Below are 21,535 nucleotides of genomic sequence, written 5' to 3'. Positions count from 1 at the left end.
CATTTTCTGATTTGTGTTTGTGTTTCTGATTTGTTTTTGTGTTTTCTGATTTGGTTTTGCATGATTTAATTTGTTACCATAGTGTCTGCTATTTCAGATGTTGTCATTTCTTGATTGTCCATTATGAATCACTCCACAGTGGCAACATTTTCTTCTGTTACTGAAAGTCAGCCAGCCAGATGTTGGGTCATCTTCAAGAGAAATCATGCCTTAAAAATGGCATGGAGGTGACTGTTCCTGACTAAATGAGAATCACTCCCCACAGGATTTTGTTTTCTAGTGTTAGAAACTGAATGAACAATAGCTGATTTAATGGTTTCTGACATCCATGTGGATTTGGTTCTAAAATGACATACACTGTAAACCACAAAAGCTAAAAACTCCTCATATTTGAGTACAGAGGAGTTGCTCTTTTCTCACTTATAAAATCAACACTGCAGAGCACTCCTTTCATGTTCAGATTCCAGATATTTTCATCTCCCCTTACAGAAAAAGATCGCTTGTTAACTTTGTACTTTCTTATCGAACACACTTATGATCTTTTCTTTGGGTATACGGTAGGTGTCTGCTAAATAAAGATAATAATAATAATAATTAATACTAACTGTTAGTAGTAGTCCTTTGGTCAGGGCGTGCTCCAGTTCTGGTGCCAGGCTTTGGAGCTGGTCTGACAACAGGTTTGCGAATCGGTCCAGTTACAGGCTTGCGAGTGGGCTTGGTGGGAGGTTTCACTGAAGGTTTAGGCTTCATGGGCTGTCTGACACCAGTTTTCGTGGTAGGCTTTGTTGCAGAAGTGGGGATACGGGATTCTACAGTAGGCGGAGGAATGGCCTTTGGTGTTGGTTGAGGCTTAACAGGCTTTACTTTGGGCTTAGCTGTAGTCTTGGTGGGGGCCTTGGTCGGTTTGATGGTTTTGTCAGGTTTGGGGATGGGTTTTCTCACTCCTCCTCCTCCTCCTCCTCCAGTGCTGGATACAGAACCCTTTGGTAAAGTGTTATACACAGCCATAAACCCATCCGAGGTCACGCTGAGGTCAGAAACAAACTGCACCAGCAGCTCATTACTGGAGGAAACAATCCCCCTAGAACAAAAAAAAAAACATAATAATTGTTAAATTTAACTTGAATCCTTCCACATGAAAACAATGAAACTGTGGGAAATATTGAACATGATTTGAGAAAAGTGGTTGGTCTTTCCTAAATTTGTGAACATTTGCAGAGGAAGTATGGCATCAGTTCAAAAAGTACTGTTCATGAACCCTAGGAAATTGTCAGAGGAAGTATAGCAGATAGCATTAATGCCATTTACATTTATGTTTTGTTTGCTTAGCAGCGCTTTTATCCAAAGCAACTTACAAAAGAGGTCAACATAATGAAGTACACAACAGTCCAGGTACTGTTTGGGGACAAATGTTACAGGACAAAAGTACAAAAATGATTACCACAAGTGATGAGCTCACAACAAAATACAAGCAAGTTACAATTTGTAGGTTACAAAAGACTAACAGCCAGTCAGTTTCAAATAGCTAGGGGCTACACATGAAAAGAAGCCGGATTGAGATTTGACGCCATACAGAGGTGGCATCGCCAGTCACTCTTCATCAGCAGAACTGAGTAGGCAAGAAGGAGCATTATTTTGTAGGCAAGCATCAAGGATGTGAAGTTAATATGTGCTATTCCTGGGAGCCAAGGTAGTGATCTGAAAAGAGGAGTGACTTGTGCCCACCTTAGCTGGCTGAACACTAGAGATGCCACTGCAGCAGCCTAGCGATAGATACAGATACTCCTGCCAGCAAAGAGCTACAGTAGTCCAGAGAGGCCAAGACCAAAGCCTGGACCAGAAGTTGCGCTGCAAACATCAGATATGGTCTGATCTTGTAGATGTTGTATAGATTGAATGTGCAATGAAGGACAGTGAAGGATCAGTGAAGGTGTTAGAGAGTGTGAGATGGGCTGAACAGAGATGGATTGCAGAATAGATGATCTGGAATAATAAGAAGGCCCATCTTTGCCATGTTGAAATATCAGTCAGAGATGCGGAGATTCTTGCTGATACCGTGTGGTCCTCTGGAGGGAACAGCAGGTATAACTGAGTGTCACTGGTATAGCACTGATAAGAGAAAACATGGGAAAGGCTGATAGTTCCGAGAGGGGAGGTGTATTGAGAGAATGGTGCTAATATGTGAAGACTTCACTGTGAAAGTGTTGGATCTTCATTGGATAGTTTTTCTGAAAACATTTTGTACCTCAGTGTCTTCTCGCAGCACTCAGGAAACATTCCTGCAGGTGCCAAATATGAATCCAATGGGAAATAGTAGCACTTGAAGTGATGAATGCAATGCCAAAGGTAGAAAAGTAGAAAAGGCTTGTAAATGAGAAATCTCTGCCAGCTGAGAAAATGCTGCCAGCCATGTCTCGCATGTTGTTATCAGTAGTGCTGGGTCTTAAAATTGGATTACTTTAAAAGCAGGCTTGTACTATAAGTATAGTAAAATACAAACTGATTTACATTTTTTTCCCTAAAGCAAAGTGAACTGATGATTAATGATGCTGGCTCGCAGCTCCAGAGACACAAGTTCGATTCTTAGTCTGTTCAACATCCACCATCTTTGTGGAGTCTGCACATTCCTCATTGTCCATGAGAATTTTTACTGCCAGTTTACCCCCAGTTTTCTCTCACATTCTATAGATTTTCTAGTTACTTTCAATTGAGACTCAATCAATGGCATTGATTGGTGAACTGTTGTTCCTTCCAGGGTTAATTCTTGCTTTGTATCTAAATCCGATCTCATATTACACAACTTTTTTGTGGTCAGGTATATCAGATTTGTTGTTAATCTTGTCGCTACTCCACGTCACATTTACCAGCCGAGCACTGATCCTCCAATACAGTCATTCTCACCCATCTTTCTGACATAAAATAGTGTGCTGACTGAAGGAGTTGACACTGTACAAAGGGTTAAAAGCTGCAGCAAATTCATCCTCAATCTCTGTCTTTTTTCCTTAACCTCATTCAGTTTTAGTACATAAAACAGACAAGCTTCTCTTCTATTTGTGTTCCTTAATCCTCATTGCTACATTCTATGCATTGAAATTCCAGCTGAACGCTCATTGGTTCTCAAGTCACATACGCAAAGAGCCCACCACTCCGAACAAAGAGAAAATCAAACCTGTTTATGTATATATATTCATGTCTCAGGTCCTCCCTCCCTATGTGGAGTTTGTATGTTATATTTGCATGGATTTCTCCCCACAATCCAAAGACATGTAGGTTGGGTGGACTGGCGACTCTAAATTGACCCAGAATGTGCGTGTGAGTGTGTGTGTGGCATGTGAGTTTGTTCACCCTGCGGTGGACTGGCACCCTTTTTGCAGAAGTTGCTCCTGCCTTGTGCCCTATGTTTTGGTCAGGACGCAGTCCAGTTCTGGTGCCAGCACCCCACAACCCTGTTCAGCATTAACTGGGCTTAGCAAATAGTATGGGATGATAAGGCATTGCACATATAAATAATGCAGCTTGACATGTCCTAGAAGACAGCATGCTGTGGTTGTGATAATGCAAAAAACTCAGCCTCACTTATTTAACTGACCTAAAAAAGCAGAGATCACCTGTTCAAACAGCTTATATGACTGATTTATTTGAAAATAGAAAGTAAACAAGAGGAGTTAGTAGAAGGATTTGTGTGATTTTTCTAAGGGCTTACTATTTGCTATAATTAATTTGTTGAAGATTAAGCAAAGCATTCTGATGGGGTGGATATAAAAAGAATAAGTACAACAAAGCAGATAACATTAATAAAGCATGTTCAGCCTCTTTTAAAAACATTGTTTTAATGGTAGATAGAAGCAAACCGATTAATTAATTATAAAGTTAATTAATTAATTGATTAATTAATTAATTTTTTTGCCTTAAAAAAGAAAAATAACATTACTCTTCACTTGTGGTTTTTTAAGGCACCTCATAATTGTGCAGAAATCCTTTCAGTAAAAAGACTGTTGTAGTGACCATACACTATGAATGTCATAATGGATGGACTGGCGTTGTGACTAGGATGGAGGGGGATATCTTGGGAGGCCATAATGGAATGATAGCATAGATGGAGGAACAACCTGGCCCCATTAGTTTTTGGTTCTTATCCCAGTCAGGGTGAAAGAATAATGGAATGGATGGAGTAGGGGAGACATTATATCCAGAACAATTCATCCCTCAAACCCTCAGAACTTGGTTCCAGTTTGGACATCCACAGAGTTGCAAAGAATCTTGTAGTTTATTATTTTTTTTATGTATATACTAGGGGGCTCTGCCCACTGCTTGGTTTGCTCACCCACCCCTGTGCAGGCTCTACACACTAGTCCAGGGGTGGGCAGATTCAGTCCTGGAGGGCTGCAGTGGTTGCAGGTTTTTGTTCCAACCCAGTTGCTTAATTAAAAACCAATCCTTGTCAATTATTTAATTGCATGGCTTGCTAGTGCTTTAACTCTGCCATGTCAAGTCATTCTCATATCCTAGATTTATTGTCCTTTCTAAGGATATCATCCAAATGATTTGAAATCTAAAACAAATGAGTAATTCTCAGTGCTTCACTTTTTTCTCTTCACTTTCCTTCCAAGTATTTAATTAAACCAAATAGTGCACGATAAATACACACAGGTGTAAATGAAAACAAGCTAAATGGAGAAATGCTGGTCTCTTTTGTCATTTGCATGGTATTGCTAATTAGGAGCAATTAAAAACCAAGAATACAGCTATTTAAGACTAAAATAAGCAATAAGGGTTCAAAATCTTAACGAACGAGACAACTAAAGTGAAGCTGAAGTGTTACTTGAGCAATAAGGGCTTCTTATTAAGCAACTGGGTTGGAGCAAAAACCTGCAGCCACTGCGGCCCTCCAGGACTGAATCTGCCCACCCCTGCACTAGTCATTTCCTGGATCTGCCGCTTGCAACAAATCGTACTGTGCTTTTGGATAAACACGAATATCAATCAACTCTGTCTTTGATATCTGTCTTTTGAATTTCGTGTAAATTGCGATACTTTTGGACGTCTGGATTTATATCCATTTCTAATACGTCCAGTCTCTTAACTCTTTCGATTCTATGTTGCATCGCTTCTCCATGATCATAAATATAAACCTGACCAAATTGTGGTTTCTTTGAAATTAAACTTGTAGTAGCTATAATGTTGCGGGACCACAGATTCTCGCAGTGTCTGGTCCTGAATCATGTAAATCTACATTTTGAGCATTGATTGATGCAAATGCGAACAGATTATTGTAGATTCAGATATTTTGCCTGTAGTGTTTGTGGATTTCACATTCATCAAACAACAAATCTTTTAATTCTCGCGGATAGGCCTCTTCATTGGGAACAAACACTACTTTTCCCTGATGGCAACATGAATTAGACGATCTACAAGTCTCCGACTTAAACATTAAAGGCAAACAATATCTACATACTTCTGACATATCACCTATGTCCATATATTCAATCTCTTTTTGCCGTTCCGTTATTTCACTAAGTAATAATTTCTATTTGTTAGCGCTAATGCAATCTTTACTATCAGTTTTTGAGACTTTCGAATTTTAGTACTTTCATAATCTCTAACCTGCTCTGCATGTGTATCGCAGCAACGTTTTTGAACCTCTTTACAACGTTCTACTTTGTCTTCTACTCTTTGTCTTTTCTTCTTCTTTTATTTCAGCCTCCGCTTGGACCTGTTAGGTTTTCATCTCATCCCTTGGCACAAAGTCTCTTCTCGCGGGACCTGAAATTATCTCTCTGAAAATGTCTCGTCTTGTCCCAAGATTTTTTCATATAATAGAGAGATGTTTTATTTTATTAAAATCAAAAACATTCCATACATGCAAGTTAAGTTTAACAAAACTGGTTTGAAACAAATCGACCCCTAGGCATTAGAAAGAGAGCTAGAGTAGAGTAGCACTTTAATAATAGTAAAAATATGTAAATAAAAAAATAAAAATAGATATAAAAGAAAAGGAGGGGAGAGAATCCACTTCCTCAATTTAAATGCTTATTCTAAAATCTTATTTATCAGATGCTGCCAGGTTTTGAAAAAGTTTTGCACATCTCCTCCAAGTGAGAATTTGAATACACATTAAACTGGGCTCAGTTCTATATTCTTTCAGACATTTTGTAAAATGCTCCATGTCACCAATGCTAATATTTAAGAAAAAAAATAAGGAAGAATTGACATAAGACATCAATTGGTGAAATGGTTACAGTCAATGGTGTATGGGGATGGTGATACTGGTGCTAAGAAGACTTCTGTACGGAATATTAGAAGTATTAGAAGTATGGCATTCCTAGACAGTGACATAACAAAAGAAGAGTGAGTATCAGCAAACCAGCTCAGTCATAATAGGAAATCTTAATGAGATAAAGGATCAAACTGTATTTAATAGTGAGTGGTAGCATTAAGCATTCCAAAAATATGTGTGTTAAATGGATAAAAGTTATATTCAGTGCCTGTTAAATACTTATGAAATCAATTATTTTGTGTTTTATATCTGTAGCTAATTTTGACCACTTTGCACAGATCTGTTTTCACTTTGCCACTGTATATGAGTTAATGTGTATGCAGTATGCAATGGAGTGTTTGATGCGATGGACTGGCAGATTTCTGCCCTGTACTGGATGTTACTGGGATAGCCTGACCTGCCACTCAACTTGGATTGATCAGGCTCAGTGAGCTGTTTGTGATCCCTGCTAGATCAACTGAAATATTATCCCTCTTGTTTCTCTTGGGTCTGCCACTGGCCTGTATCTTTACACCGCTGTGGAAGGAAAAATTAGATTTAGGGATCACATTGTCATTTAGGGTAAAGTGTTTTGATATGCTTTGCATATAAAAATATAGCATTCATTTCAGAACTATAAAAGGGTTACTAAATGTCAGAAATCTGTTCAGGCACATCAGGAAATCAGATAAAGATCAAGTGGTAAACAAAGACAAAGATGTACTGAAAAGATGACTAAGAGATCAGCAGATGTTCCATAGCAATAAGACTGGACAGATGTCACATGCACAGAAATTTTGAGGGTGATGGCTAAATCTAAAGATATAGGAAGAGCAGGAATAACAAAAACAGACTTTTATTTCCTAAATAATCTGATGTGTAAACCAAGAAACCAACCAGATTAAATGTATGTATTGCTTGACACTCCAGGTAAATTCAAAAGTTTATAAAATTAACCTCTACCCTTTGTGTCTTTGATCATTCTGACTATGCTGTGATGGATGCCGTGGAGTAATGAAATGACAAAATGAACAGCTTTTCTCCAACCTGATTACTAACTCAAAAAGGTTTTATCAAGCTTATCCCGACTGAGAATAAGTTTCTTTCTTTAGTTAAAATGTTTTCTAACACACCCCTCATGGAAGGTACCTGCGACATACGTGATAGATGAAAACACAAAAAAGAATTATAAGAGAAAATAAGGAAGAAGACAATGCTTGATTAGAAGGAGTGGAAGGAGACGGGTAAAGCACTTAGGTGGGACTGTACTGTGCTGGAAGGGTTTAAAGAACCTGTTAAGGCACTGTTATAAAATAAAAACATTTATTTTGTTTTAGCCTGGGACTGTGTCTGTGGCAGTTGTGTCTCGTGTTTGTTATGGAAGGTACCTGGAGCAAGCACAAAAAAGAATTATAAGAGAAAATAAGAAACTTATTTCAAGACAAGTTTAATTTGATGTAAGAAATACAACATGCTGTTGACAGTTCATATTAATGCAGTGGTTATGCCGATCTTTCCACTGACATGGGAATGTCACTGATGAACATGATATTTTTTTCAGACTAGCTGGCCAAAATTAACAGCTGCACTTCAAGGAGTTTAACATACAGATGATGCACAATGGAATGTGCAATTCCAGTGATAAATAGAAAGTGGGGAACGTATACTCACTCAGGGGCTACATCTCCACAGTACTTCCCAATTCTCCTGGAATCATCGGATTCTCCGCCATTGAAAAATGCTACATAATCGTAACGGCAGTAGTTGTCGTTCTCAATGTCAAACTTCTCAAACTTCACTTCAATCACCTGGCAAGAAGTGGAAGGGACAACTGTATCAAAATTCAACACTAGATTCCCAAATACATTAAATTTTAACATTAGATGTTATGAACTCTTACAATATAATACTAACATTACATCTAATTAATCAATGTAGACCTTAGTGTTAACGTTTGCAGTACATCATGCAATGCGTATGTCGCTGTTATATGCTATTTAGTATGAGATTTGTTAAAGCAGTTTTAATGTTTGTGATGTGCCATCTGTTGGAATGACAAAATGCAATACCTTTTGAGCTGCATTCCATTTGAAGTGGGAAGTTGAAATTTCTGAGTTTCCAGTTGGAATTTTCAGCTGGAACCCCCACTTAAGTCAGATTTCCAATTTAAAAACTCAGAACTGATCTGTCAAGTCCATGTTTGTTCAACTTCAGATTATGGCATTAATCTAAAATGGTGAACTACACCACGATATTTGCAGAAAGTTGTAATATTCTAGTGTTTATTAGCTCTTCTGTCTATTTGTGTCTCATTAATTCACTTATACACACAGTACTGTCCAGCTTCTATCTGTGGACATGTTGCTACAGTGTTCAGATACGCAAAATACTACATAATGTGTTGTTATCAATTGCTTTCATTCCAGTGGAGCAAGCACAACAAAAGTTATCCTGAACTCATCCATTTTGGTTTTCAGAATGTTTTACTGGAATGTGGTCAGCTCAGGTGTGACGTCATTCCCAGCTCTAAAGCTGATTTCCAAGATAAATGGAACGCAGCATTATTGCTAAAAATGTAGCAACCAGATGGACACACAGACAAACACACAGACACTTATGCTTTTATTAAAGTGAATATTATCTAGAGAAATTATTTGAAAGGAAAAGCTCGAGTTTCTTCGTCTATTCTATTTATTCTCCTTTTGATATTTGGCATTAGAACACACAATGTTCTTCCTTTTTTAGTCATTCTGGTGTGTGTTGAGACCATAGTGTATACACTTTTTAATCAGAGTATAACATCAAGTCAGTGAAACTTCTGGGCTATTGATCTGGTCAGTTAAGTAGCAGAGGGGGCTGTTAATCAGTTTCAGCTGCTTTGGTGTTAATGAAATTAACAACAGGTGTACCAGAGATGCAACAATGAGACGACCACCAAAACAGGAATGGTTTAACAGGTGGAGGCCACTGACATTTTTCCTTCATCTTTTCTGACTGTTTTTTTACTCGTTTTGCATTTGGCTATGGTCAGTGTCACTGCTGGTAGCATGAGGCGATACTTGGACCCTACAGAGGCTGCACAGGTAGTCCAACTTCTCCAGGATGGCACATCAATTCGTGCCATTGCCGGAAGGTTTGCTGTGTCTCCCAGCACAGTCTTAAGGGCATGGAGGAGATTCCAGGGGACAGGCAGTTACTCTAGAAGAGCTGGACAGGGCTGTAGAAGGTCCTTAACCCATCAGCAGGACTGGTATCTGCTCCTTTGGGCAAGGAGGAACAGGGTGAGCACTGCCAGAGGCCTACAAAATGACCTCCAGCAGGCCACTGGTGTGAATGTCTCCGACCAAACAATCAGAAACAGACTTCATGAGGGTGGCCTGAGGGCCCGTTGTCCTTTAGTGGGCCCTGTGCTCACTGCCCAGCACCAAGGAGCTCGATTGGCATTTGACATAGAATACCAGAATTGGCAGGTCCACCACTGGTGACCTGTGCTTTTCACAGATGAGAGCAGGTTCACCCTGAGCACATGTGACAGACTTGAAAGAGTCTGGAGAAGCCCTGGAGAAGGTTATGCTGCCTGTAACATTGTTCAGCATGACCGGTTTGGTGGTGAGTCAGTGATGGTCTGGGGAGGCATATCCATGGAGGAGAGCACAGACCTCTACAAGCAAGACAACGGTACCTTGACTGCCATTAGGACTGTCAGACCCTATGCTGGTGCAATGGGTCCTGGGTTCCTCCTGGTGCACTCCTCATGTGGCGAAAGTATGCAGGCAGTTCCTGGAGGATGAAGGAATTGATACCATTGACTGGACCTTACGCTCGCCTGACCTAAATCCAATAGAACATCTCTATGGACATTATGTTTCGGTCCATTCGACGCCACCAGGTTGCACCTCAGATTGCCCAGGAGCTCAGTGATGGGCGGAGATCCCCCAGGACACCATCCATCTTCTCATTAGGAACACGCCCCGATGTTGTCAGCCATGCATACAAACACATGGGGGCCATACAAACTACTGAGTACTGCAATGAAATTTCAGCAAAATGGACTCGGCTGCTGAATCATTTTTCCACTTCAATTTTCGGGGTGTCTTTGAATTCAGCCCTCTGTAGGTTTATAATTTTCATTTCCATCAAACGATGTGCCATCAATTTCGTTCTTAACACATTATCCAGTTCATATCAGTATAGATATCCAGCAGGATTTTTTTTCCCATTGAGAGCTGATGTGTTTTCAAAGTGTTCCTTTCATGTTTTTGAGCAGTGTATATATATTGATTTATCTATTTATTTAAGCTTTTAATTATTAAAAGAGCTTCTGTAAAAAGCCAAATTTCTTCCTGGGGAAAAATAAAGTCTATCTATCTATCTATCTATCTATCTATCTATCTATCTATCTATCTATCTATCTATCTATCTATCTATCTATCTATCTATCTATCTATCTATCTATCTATCTATCTATCTATCTATCTATCTATCTATCTATCTATCTATCTATCTATCTATCTATTCTTACTTTCATGTCCATCTAACATATAACATGTGGCTACTCTTCAGTTGCATTATAACAAGAAGGTATTAAAAGACATAACTTCATTTTTACTAGAACACTACAAGCAGTGTGGCAGGAGGCTGGGGGCCAGACCCAGCCGGGACACCTGGAAGGACCGGGAAGCAGTTTGTATGTCCCCCGGGCCACAAGGGGGCAACTGCCCTGGATAAGGAGGGGACCACAGGGACGGAACAAGGAGGCTCAAACCCAGTGGAGCCCGTGGCTGCCACCAGGGGGCGCCCCGAGCATTGTGGAGCCCGGGAGATCTGCACTTCTGCCACATCTGGGCAGGTGGAGGAAGGACCTTCCAGGGACACCCGGAGTGCTTCCGGGTGCTAGTGCGGCACATCCGCCACACCAGAAAGTGCCGCCAGAAGGTCATCAACAAGCACCTGGAGCACATCCGGGTGAATATTAAAGGGGCCACCTTCCTACAGTCGGGGAGCTAGAGTCGGGAGCTGGACGAAGCTCCAGCGACAGGAGGAAGAGAGTCGGCCCATGGACATTTAAAGGCCAGTATTGGAGGGTGTTTGGTGTTGGAGTACTGTGTGTGGTGCAGGACTGTTTGGTTACTGTAAATAGTTTAAGAAAGTGTTTGTGACATTCAACATCCAGTGTCTGTCTGTCTGTGGTCGGGCTGTCTATCACAGCAGCTTAACTTGCATGGAGCAGCATTGACTATTGAAAGTTGCTATATAAATTAAAGGTAGCTTGTGTGACACATAAACTACTAATTTAGGACCAATGTGTCTTACAGCTCTAGAGCCTTGTGTTTAAACCCCAGTCTGTCCTCTGTCTGTGTGGTACTCAGGTTTGCCTGCACATCTCAAGGTTAGGGTGTCTCAGTACAAGTGAGTGAGGATGAATAGGTGAATATGCTCTGTGTAGGACTGACATGTTTATTTCTGCCTTATAGCAACTGGTGCTGTGATAAAAAAAACTGTAATTCAACCCATATCAAACATAAATACTGGATTTTAATTTTTCTTCTTGCACCCATAGCCCCTACCTCCCTGTGACTTCAAATGGAGTAAACAGGCTGATGAAATCACTGCATGAATTCAAAAGTAGCATATCACTTATAAGTAAGGTAGAATATAAGATGTTTGTTTATTATAGCTAATGTCCTCTCTGGATAGCCATTATCTTTTTTTTCAGATAATGTCTTTGTTTTGTATAAATAAGAGGAACCATTAAATATATACAGTAAGTGACATTCAGGGCTGAACTTTGCTATAACCAGGTGGTTGTCTAAGCTGCTTTTTGCAGAGGTTTATGGAAGTACATGCAATCTAGGACACCATAGAGGCTATTTTGAAATTGTAATTTTAAGAGTAATCCTCAGAGCTCTCAAGCCAGGATGCAGTAGTTATGATTGCTTGTGTAGGGCAGAAATATACACGATATAGAACTACACAGATTGTAACTGTTATCATATTACATGTTATCTACACTTTTCACATGCACAAAGCTCTTTACACGTACATATAAATAGTGAAGCTGTTTCAATCTAAAGCACAGACAAGTTAAGTGACTCAGTCAGGGTCACACCTGACTTGGTAAGTTGTGGAATTAAACTGCCAACTTGGGGTTTAAACATAATATCTGTACAAGACAGAAAATGGTGACTGCCTCCCTCCACGGCCAGAGATGTGAAACCTGAAGTCAGAGTAAGCTGCAAGGGAAGGATGGTCTAAAGCTGTAGTTGAACTTGGCTGGCACTGGTAACGCCTATGTAGTTCTGTAAGATAAATCCGTGTTGGAGACCCACTCATTCTGTTACTATATTCTAACCTGAATAAAGTAACAGAACTAAGCTACACACAAGGTATATAAAAGGTGTATATGTTGTAAGTGCCAAGATGAATGAACTGGCATCCTGACTGGGATGGAGAATGATCCCAGGAGGCCATAACGGAAGGACAGCATGTAAGGAGCTGCAACAAAGTCAGGATGGTTACCAATCCTTATCTTAGTTATGGTTAAAAGCTAACGGATGCACTGGGCAACTAAGGATCACTCCCCCACACAATAGGTGGCAGTGTCCCTCCAGGCTGGTCTCAGTTAGGACTCCCACAGGGTTGCATGATAGTTGGAGTGTAGAAGAGAAGCCCTGTCAGGGTCCTTGGGTGCCACAAAAGGATGTTGTTAGGGGAAGACTGCCCTGGTTTCCTTATGACCCAGATGTGCACCAGATGACCACTGCTGCAACACCAGAAACAGCCCTGGGTCCAGTTTAAAAGAAGCCTGCTACATCTCCTAGTGAGTCAGAGTTGGTAGGAGGGTGGAAGGAGTAAAAGGATATTGTGCTGTGCATTGTAAGAAAGATGCTATATAGCACCCGACCTGACACAGATTGAACACGGGAGGCACGTGTAAAATAAATAAACTTATATTTTTCTTCATCTGTGGGCTACGCCTTCCCCGTCCTCAGAGACACAACACAGTCCCAAAGCTCACTAAATCACACCAAGCACTTTCTTCTTTCTTCACCACCACTCCTCCTCAGCAAGCTTTGTCCTCCTTCCACCCGACTCTGGCCGCTGAGTGGTGGTCGCTGGCTCCCTTTTATTGGGTACCTGGAAGTGCTCCAGGTGCTTGATTGGCAACATCTGGCTGCACTTCTGGGTAAGGTGAAACCAGTGCCCAAAAGGGGCCAGCAGCTCCTGCTGCAGCACCCCCAGGTGGCACCTGCGGAACCCCACAGAGCTGCACAGAACTTCAACCCCCATGAAGCCCTGGGGGAGTCCGAGGCACCGCTGCAACCCAGAGAGGCTGCCATCTAGCATCTAGGGGGAGATACTGGGCTTCCCACCCTTGTCCCCCTGGCAGATGTGGTGAAAGGGCGTCCTGGCCAGGCAAGGACCCCGGCCATCTGTCACAGCATGTGTTAGCTGTGTTCACTTGGAATGGTTGATGATAAATACAAAAAAAACAACTTTATACTATGTTGGGTGACATTGTTTCTGTGGTTTGAGGCTCAGTGGTGCCCCCTACTGATTACAATGTATATGTATGCATTGTTATGTGTGTGAGCATAGGAGGCAGCTTAAGGGTTCTAGGTAATTACTGGCCATACCAGTAGTTGGCACTGTTGTTTAATTCCTTCTCTCTTCCTCCCTCTGCAGAACAGAAGACTGACAGCCATTCCACTGCTGATGTCACTTCTGTTGTGGCCCTTCCTGCTAGGATCATACAAAATCACAGACACCACCATCTTGAGCCAATCACATTGTGGACTAGCATCTAAAAAGATGTTATTTTGTTTTTTTATCACAGAACTTTTTATTGTTTTGCCTGTAATTACATAAGGGTCACCTGATGTTGCCCCCAACTCTTCATCATTGTTGTCTGCATTTATTAAATTATGTTTGTAAATGGCTGCCACCAGTATTGTCAGCCAACAGGGCACTGGGGGAAATTGGGCTACTATTGGCCTAAGGAGAAGAAGAGGGGGAAGGCGTGTCTGGAGGCAGGAGGAGAGGAGGAAGGTTAGGAGAGCGGAAGTATGGATGTGGTGAGAGGGGACTTGTAGGTGGTGGATGTGACAGAGCAAGATACAGAGGACAGGAAGATATGGAAATGAATGATCTGCTGTGGCAACCCCTAACATGTGCAGCCGAAAGAAGAAAAAAAAGATAATATACATGATGTATTTTTATTTTATAATTGCCTTTGTATTTTCTGTAGTCTAGTGTGTTCATTGTGGAAATTATTATGTAAATATCAAGAAGTCTTTGATGGAGAGAACCAAGTTGGGCTTGAAAGGCCACTGTAGGGAGAGTCCAGAAGAGAGAATTTTAACTTTGCCTATGATGAGAAAGTGAAATATTTGGAGACAAAACCTGTGACGAACATATACTGTAAGTACATGGGGCAACCTAACTAAGCTCTCTCCATTACTGTCTACAACTATGAAGACCTCAACCTGCCAGACAAGCCATGGCATCATTCAAGCCTTGCCTGTTGAGCGAGCTCATCTGGTCTCCTTTATATGTTTATATTTATATGCCATTTATATTTAAAGACACCTTACCAACTTACCAGTGTTAATCATGACAAGACCGAGAGTAGACACAACTTTCATTTTACATTCTTTAAATGGTACACTGAGCCATACTGCATGTAAATATGTTACAGGCAAAACCAGAAGTTCGGCCAGTTCCCGAATTGGCCGGCCGTTTCGCATTTTGGCCGAGAGGTGTGGCCAAAGTCCGAATTACTAGAAATGACCAGTGTATATGCTACTTCAGCCGGCCATTTTGCGAAGTAGCGAGAACTCCCTGGCCAAAATCCAATGGGCTGATGTAAGACTGTCCGCTCAAGGTGCAATGATGCTTAAAATTTTTCAGATGTAGATTCAGAAGTGAGTTTTCCATTCTGCATAAGAAAAATGCTCAAGGCGGGTCTTGTCCAGAAAGCGGACGCCTCTTGAGACGGCCTTCCCCTCACCCAAACACTAACCTTAAGGTCAATGAAATAGGTCCCTGATGTTAAATCACTATTTTAGTGCTATAACGATAACAGAAATGTGAAACCTACTTATATACCTAATCTTAATTATTGTGAAACAACCAAGTGGGGTCCGCTTTCTGAACATGAGCCGCCAAGGCTATACTCGATGCAATTGCACTACTAAGTGCTCAACAAATCCCTGCTCATGCCTTTTTTCTTCTGACTTTGGCTGATCGCCCCATGCCATTTAACAAACTGGCTGGCCAAATCCCAAAATCGAGGAAAAGATCGGACATTTGTTGGTCAATTACAGCGACATTGGCCATTTCCCGATTTGGCCGGACACTTCCTGTTTTGACCGATTTCAGGTTTTGGCCTCAACATATTTAATAAATGTACTGTGTAGATTTATAGATACATAAGTACACAGATACAGATTTATGAGACAGTAAGCTACATTTCAGGACACAACTCACAATCTTCTTGTCTTTACTAAGTCATAAAATTTGGTCATAAAGATGACAATGCATAATATTTTAATTCATCATTATTTAATCATGTTTTAAATTTAGCTCCTTCTGAATTTATACAAAGTAATCAGAACAAACTTCATAACTAATCCACATCTTTCTGCACACCATGTTCATTTCTTTCTGGCTCTTATGGTCACAGGTCTACTGTTCGTCTTTATATTTTCTTCTCCAGCTGCTCTCCAGGCATGATTTATCGTAGAGTCACAATTTTACCCACTACCCCTCAGTAATACTCACGTGGTTACTTGGGGCAATGATGTGCCAAGAGCAGCTGATGCCAGCTGGGTAGTCGTTTTCTGGCCAATTGGGTGTCTTCAGTGAACCTTGAGGCTTCATCAACTTCCCTCCACAAAACTGGTGGTCTGCAGATTGAGATGACACCAAGGTGAAATATAAGAATGATTTATTTATTTGTTGCTATCTCTCATGTCTTCTTTCAAGGAACTTAATCAAAGTGGAAACTGAATGTTCTGCCCATGTGTGTGGGGTTTCCTTCCACACAACATAAACTGGAAATGCCAAACTGCCTAAGGGTGTATGCATGTATATGTGTGCTCTGCACAGACTGGAATTCTAGTCTGTGTAATTGTGCTATGATTTCCTTATGTCCCATATAAAATTAATATTTCTGAAATAATATTAGATTAGGGGAAATTTAAATGTGCATGGCAGCAGAAACATCAAAAGAGACTCACAGGACAAATAATACAACCAATCAATAGATTGGTTAGTAAATAATAAATATATATTGTGCAGAAATAGCCAAATGAATGCAAGTGAACTTAAAAGTATATTAGTCTGGGCAGCCAGCTCTTTGGTGTCCTTCAAGACCTGTTCTCACTTTCCCTGAGTTTGCAGAAGGTTCCCCAACCATGGAACACTTCCTGTGTGGTCCCAGTGACAAAGAAATGGCATTCTAGTGAGAACAAGGACTTCAGATCAGTTGCTCTTACTTCATGCATCATGAAGACCTTTGAGCGGCTGAACCTGAAACAACTCCAACCCCTGGTTTCAGAACATCTGCATCCTCTGCAGTTTACTTCTAAGGGACATATAGATGTGGAGGATGCTCTGATCTACATGCTCCCCAGAGCCTACACCCGATTGGGCAAAGCCAGCACCACAGTCAAGATCACGTTCTTTGATTTTTCCATTCCCTTTAACACCATTCTGCCTCATGACTGGAGAAAAAGCTCAAGGCTACGCATCTTGATGCCCCCACAATCTCCTGCATCATGGACTTCCTGACCAACTAACAACAGTTTGTATATCTGAGGGACTATGGTGTCAGAAATGGCAGTGTGTAATACAGGAACACCTCAGGAAACTGTCCAGCTGCCTTCCTGTTTACCTTAAACGTAACAGACTTCCAGCACAATACCAGTGCTTGCCATTTACAGAAATTCCCAGATGATGCATCCATCATAGGCTGTGTGAATAATGAAGTATCAGAATATAGGATATTGCCAGTTGTAACAGCAGATACTGCATGATGAACAGTGTATATAAATAATCATTCCAAATGCTTGTTGTATATAATTGTGTTTATATATACATTATATGTTATATTAAATGAATTGTTTTTATTTATTATTTTTGTCAGTTGTTCTGATGAGACATGCAAGTAAGAATTTCATTGCAATAAACTTGACTTGACCTGACCATTATCTTTTTATCCTTTAATGCTGCACTTCCTTACCATTAACATGAGGCTGTCCTCCATTGAATGCCGCTACAAATCCCCGTCCACCAGTCCCAGAGTCAGATACCATTTCCACCATTATCTTGTTGCTTGTAGAGATTATGGCGCCAGGTCGAAAAGTTCCACAGAAGCGCCCTAAGAGTTGTGAGGTGTAAGAGTGGCCATTGTAGACATCAACAAAGTCATAACGGCACTGGGGGTCTGATTCCAGGTCAAAGAGGCGGAAAGAGAGCATCACCACATGATTGTCCGGCACCTGATGAAAAGCAAATAAGAAGTGCGTGTGAAATAAGATTTAACTGACATTACAGAAGTGACTGAATTTCAAGGAGAACGTAAAGAAGTTATTTCAGTTTCTGCTGAAATCAACACCAACCCTCTAAACGTACTTACAGGGTTTGCTAAAAATAAAAATATTTAATACCTACTATAATCTTATATATTAATCTGCAGATGAATTTTACAATTTATATGTAACAACAGAATTATGCAAAATTCTAAATTTTAGAATAAGGCTATGCCATTCATTGTAATTTACTTTTCAGCATGTCAGTTTGAATAGTGTGGACTTATAAGGGGCGCTTGTGAATTGCCCTCAAATCCAAATGTGGACCAGAAATATATGTTTTTTTAAATCAAAGCAAAGACTAATGAAACACATAAGGGTTGAAAATAACAAAACCTAACCCTACTGGCCTTCTATTTACTACATGCGTAGTTCACCTCACCTTATTATTAATCCACCCCACTTCTTGCTTCATCTTTGCCCTCTTTCCCAATCGATTACACCATTGAGAGTGGCTACGTTCCAATAAGGCCAGCACTTTAAATAATGCTGCCTGAGGCAAGATACCCTTGCTAAACATGAGACAGTTGGCTTAATTCAAATACAATGCATTAGTTTCAGAAAAAAATGCTTAATAATAGTAAAAGGAAAACTTCAAAACAATAAAACATAATACAGGCATTTAAAACAATAAAAATGTATCATATGAAACTGAATTTGAAACAAAACTTGGCTGTCTCTCCCCTAAATACGTATCTAGGCTGTTTCAGACTGTCCTGTAAGCTAGGTGGCGCCTGTGCTTTTAAATAAATACATGCAACACAAACTTAGGAGAATTTCAACAGAGATTGTGACCAACACCTTAAACAAATTTCTGCAATTAACAACATTTTACAAAATTATATAATCAGTATACAGCGATTAGCAACAACACTAAAACCACTGACAGGTGAAGTGAATAACATCAGTTATCTCATGACAGTGGCATTTATCAAGGGTGGGATATATTAGGCAATAAATGAACAGTCAGCTCTTGAAAGGTGATGTATTGGAAGCAGGAAAAATGGGTAAGTGGAAGGATCTGAGCAGCTTTGGCAAAGGCCAGATTTTGATGGATAGATGACTTAGTCAGAGTAGCTGTCATGACAACAATATTCCATGATGGTGATGGTCTCTTTCAGCAGGATTATGTGCCCTGCCACAGTGCAAAAATTGTTCAGAAATGATTTGAGGATTTGACAAGGAGTTCAAGGTATTGACTTGGCCTCCAAGTTTGCTAAATCTGTCTGATCGAGCAAGAGTCGGACGTATTGAAAAACAAGTCCAATCCTTGGAGGATCCACCTTGTAATTTTCAGGATTTAAATGATCTGCTGCTAAAGTCTTGGTACTACATACCCCAGGGCATCTTCCATGCCTCGATGGGAGAGAGCTGTTTAGGTGGCACAAGGCGGATACACACAATATTAGGCAGGTGGTTTTAAGGCTGTGGCTGATTGGTATATGTACAATGCAATATGGATAGGGCAAAAAATGACATGCTACAATAATAATAATTGAGCAACAATGACAATAATATTAATAATCCTCAAACTGATGTAGAACAGGAGAGACTGACGTAGCAAAGTCAAATTAAATAATAAACACAGAAACAGAACTATAACTTTAGTCTTTGAATAAAATGCTAAAGTTGGATTTAATTAAAATTATAAGCATCTGTCAAATGAGCTTACACTAAAACTTTGCTTCAAACTCTACAAATATTGTCCTTTGCTGTTCACCACCATAAATGACTTGATTATTGTACTCTTCACACTCACACATTAAAAAAGGTCTCCATAGTCAGTTTGGCTGGAAAAACTGATGACATGCATTAATTCAATGGTAACAGGTTGATTAGACAGGAACTTTGATGTTTGCTGATGACATTGTGATCAGTAGGGAGAGTTGGGGGCAGGTCGAGGAGACCCTGGAGAGGTGGAGATATGCTCTAGAGAGGAGATGAATGAAGGTCAGTAGGAACAAGACAAAATACACGTGTGTAAATGAGAGGGAGGTCAGTGGAATGGTGAGGATGCAGGGAGTAGAGTTGGCGAAGGTGGATGAGTTTAAATACTTGGGATCAACAGTACAGAGTAACAAGGAGTGTGGAAGAGAGGTGAAAAAGAGAGTGCAGGCAGGGTGGAGTTGGTGGAGTTGGGAGTAATTTGTCACAGACGGGTATCAGCAAGAGTGAAAGGAAAGGTCTACAGGACGGTAGTGACACCAGCTATGTCATATAGATTGGAGACGGTGACACTGACCAAAAACCAGGAGACAGAGCTCAGACAAAGTCAGAGAGGTGAGATTGCACTGGTTTGGACATGTGCAGACGAGAGATGCTGGGTATATTGGGAAAAGGGTGTTAAAGACAGAACTGCCAGGTAAAAGGAAAGGAGGAAGGCCTAAGAAAAGGTTTATGGATGTGGTGAGAGAGGACATGAGGGTGGTGGGTGTAATGAAGCAAAATGCAGAGGACAGGAAAATATGGGAAAAGATGATCTGTGGTGAACCCTAACGAGAGCAGGCAAAAGAAGAAGAAGAAGAAGAAAATTGATTAAATGGTGATGTTGTGTTATTTGCATTCATTAGTAAAGATATGGTAGACATGAATCATGGCTAAATGTTTAGAGATAATCATTATACTTTGATTTCTTTGAATGTTGTAATTATATTAAGTTAGTCAGTTTTTTACAACCTATATAGTTATAGTTTATGTGGCTACATAGTAAAATAAAAATTGTGCTGTCACCATCACTGTAAACCATCTGGTAGGCAGATAATCAAAACTTGTTTCTATTGCCATTCAGCAGTACTGTAATGTGTTTTTCACTTTTAGTGAAATGTAAAAAATAAGAAGAAAGCCTGCCAACACAGCCCCATTGTTATGTATTTTTTGCTGTGTCGCGCCTAACATGTTTATTTTTTTCTGAGAGAGTCTTGCAGACAGATTTAGCAGTGATGACTTGACTCAAAGCATTTTTGACCACTTGCTGTTGTGAGCTGAACAATTTGCAGATGTCCTGCACTCTAAATAATTTGAAGTCTGCATGCAGCTGGCATTCACATTTGTTTATTAGGTCAAATCTGTTATTAATTTTGCAGATTCAGAATGGATATCGGAAAAAAGTCATGTCAGGTTTGACTCACCTACAAAAAAAAAATGCAAATGAGCCAAAACACAGACACTGTTAACTGCAGTCTGTATGTAGCCTCAGTAGGCTGTAGCAGCGTATTAGGAGGAGCACAAAAATGTGGGGAATCGTTCAGTAGAATACAAGTAGGATGTACTTTTTGAATATGCTGCTAGATATCATGTGCCTACAGTCTGGTTAATCAATTTCAAATGAATTTATTGAGTACATATTTCTTGCATTTATTCTACAATCATGCACTTCATTTTGGTCATTTTATTTTTTACAAGCAGATTTTCAAGATGATGATCGTGATTTTTGACATTGACCCACTTGTTTGTAAAGAGTCTGTTCCTCATGGACAGGTTATTAAACAGCAAGATAACAAACTGCAGAGGCTGGAAACATCCGGAAAAAAGAATCTGAAAAAGCACCAGGAAAACACATCCAGAGAAGTTTCACACCCAAAATGTTTTGACTAAAAGCACTGGGGTTGTTGCTTTGCGCCCACCTTTGCCATATCTTGATCCCTGTGACTTCTTTTTGTTCCTGAAGTTAAAACTGTGACTGAAG

At 40.3% G+C, this 21,535-nt stretch overlaps 1 protein-coding gene across 1 annotated transcript in view; it reads right to left on the bottom strand.

The window, feature by feature from the left end:
* The window catches only part of pcolcea (procollagen C-endopeptidase enhancer a), a 115,233-nt gene that overhangs the window by 32,590 nt on the left and 61,108 nt on the right, over positions 1–21,535 (bottom strand). Inside the window, exons 3-6 of the mRNA XM_028799033.2 lie at positions 17,502–17,760; positions 16,040–16,164; positions 7,928–8,064; positions 606–1,081 (exon numbers count right to left, since the gene is read on the bottom strand). Of these exons, the coding sequence (XP_028654866.2) occupies positions 606–1,081; positions 7,928–8,064; positions 16,040–16,164; positions 17,502–17,760 (997 nt within the window). The remainder of the gene's footprint in view (positions 1–605; positions 1,082–7,927; positions 8,065–16,039; positions 16,165–17,501; positions 17,761–21,535) is intronic.

This window comes from Erpetoichthys calabaricus, chromosome 3 (genome assembly GCF_900747795.2).
Source record: "Erpetoichthys calabaricus chromosome 3, fErpCal1.3, whole genome shotgun sequence".
Lineage (NCBI taxonomy): Eukaryota > Metazoa > Chordata > Cladistia > Polypteriformes > Polypteridae > Erpetoichthys > Erpetoichthys calabaricus.
The sequence above is the reverse complement of the archived record's forward strand: the minus strand, read 5'-3'. Positions and strand labels throughout refer to the sequence as shown.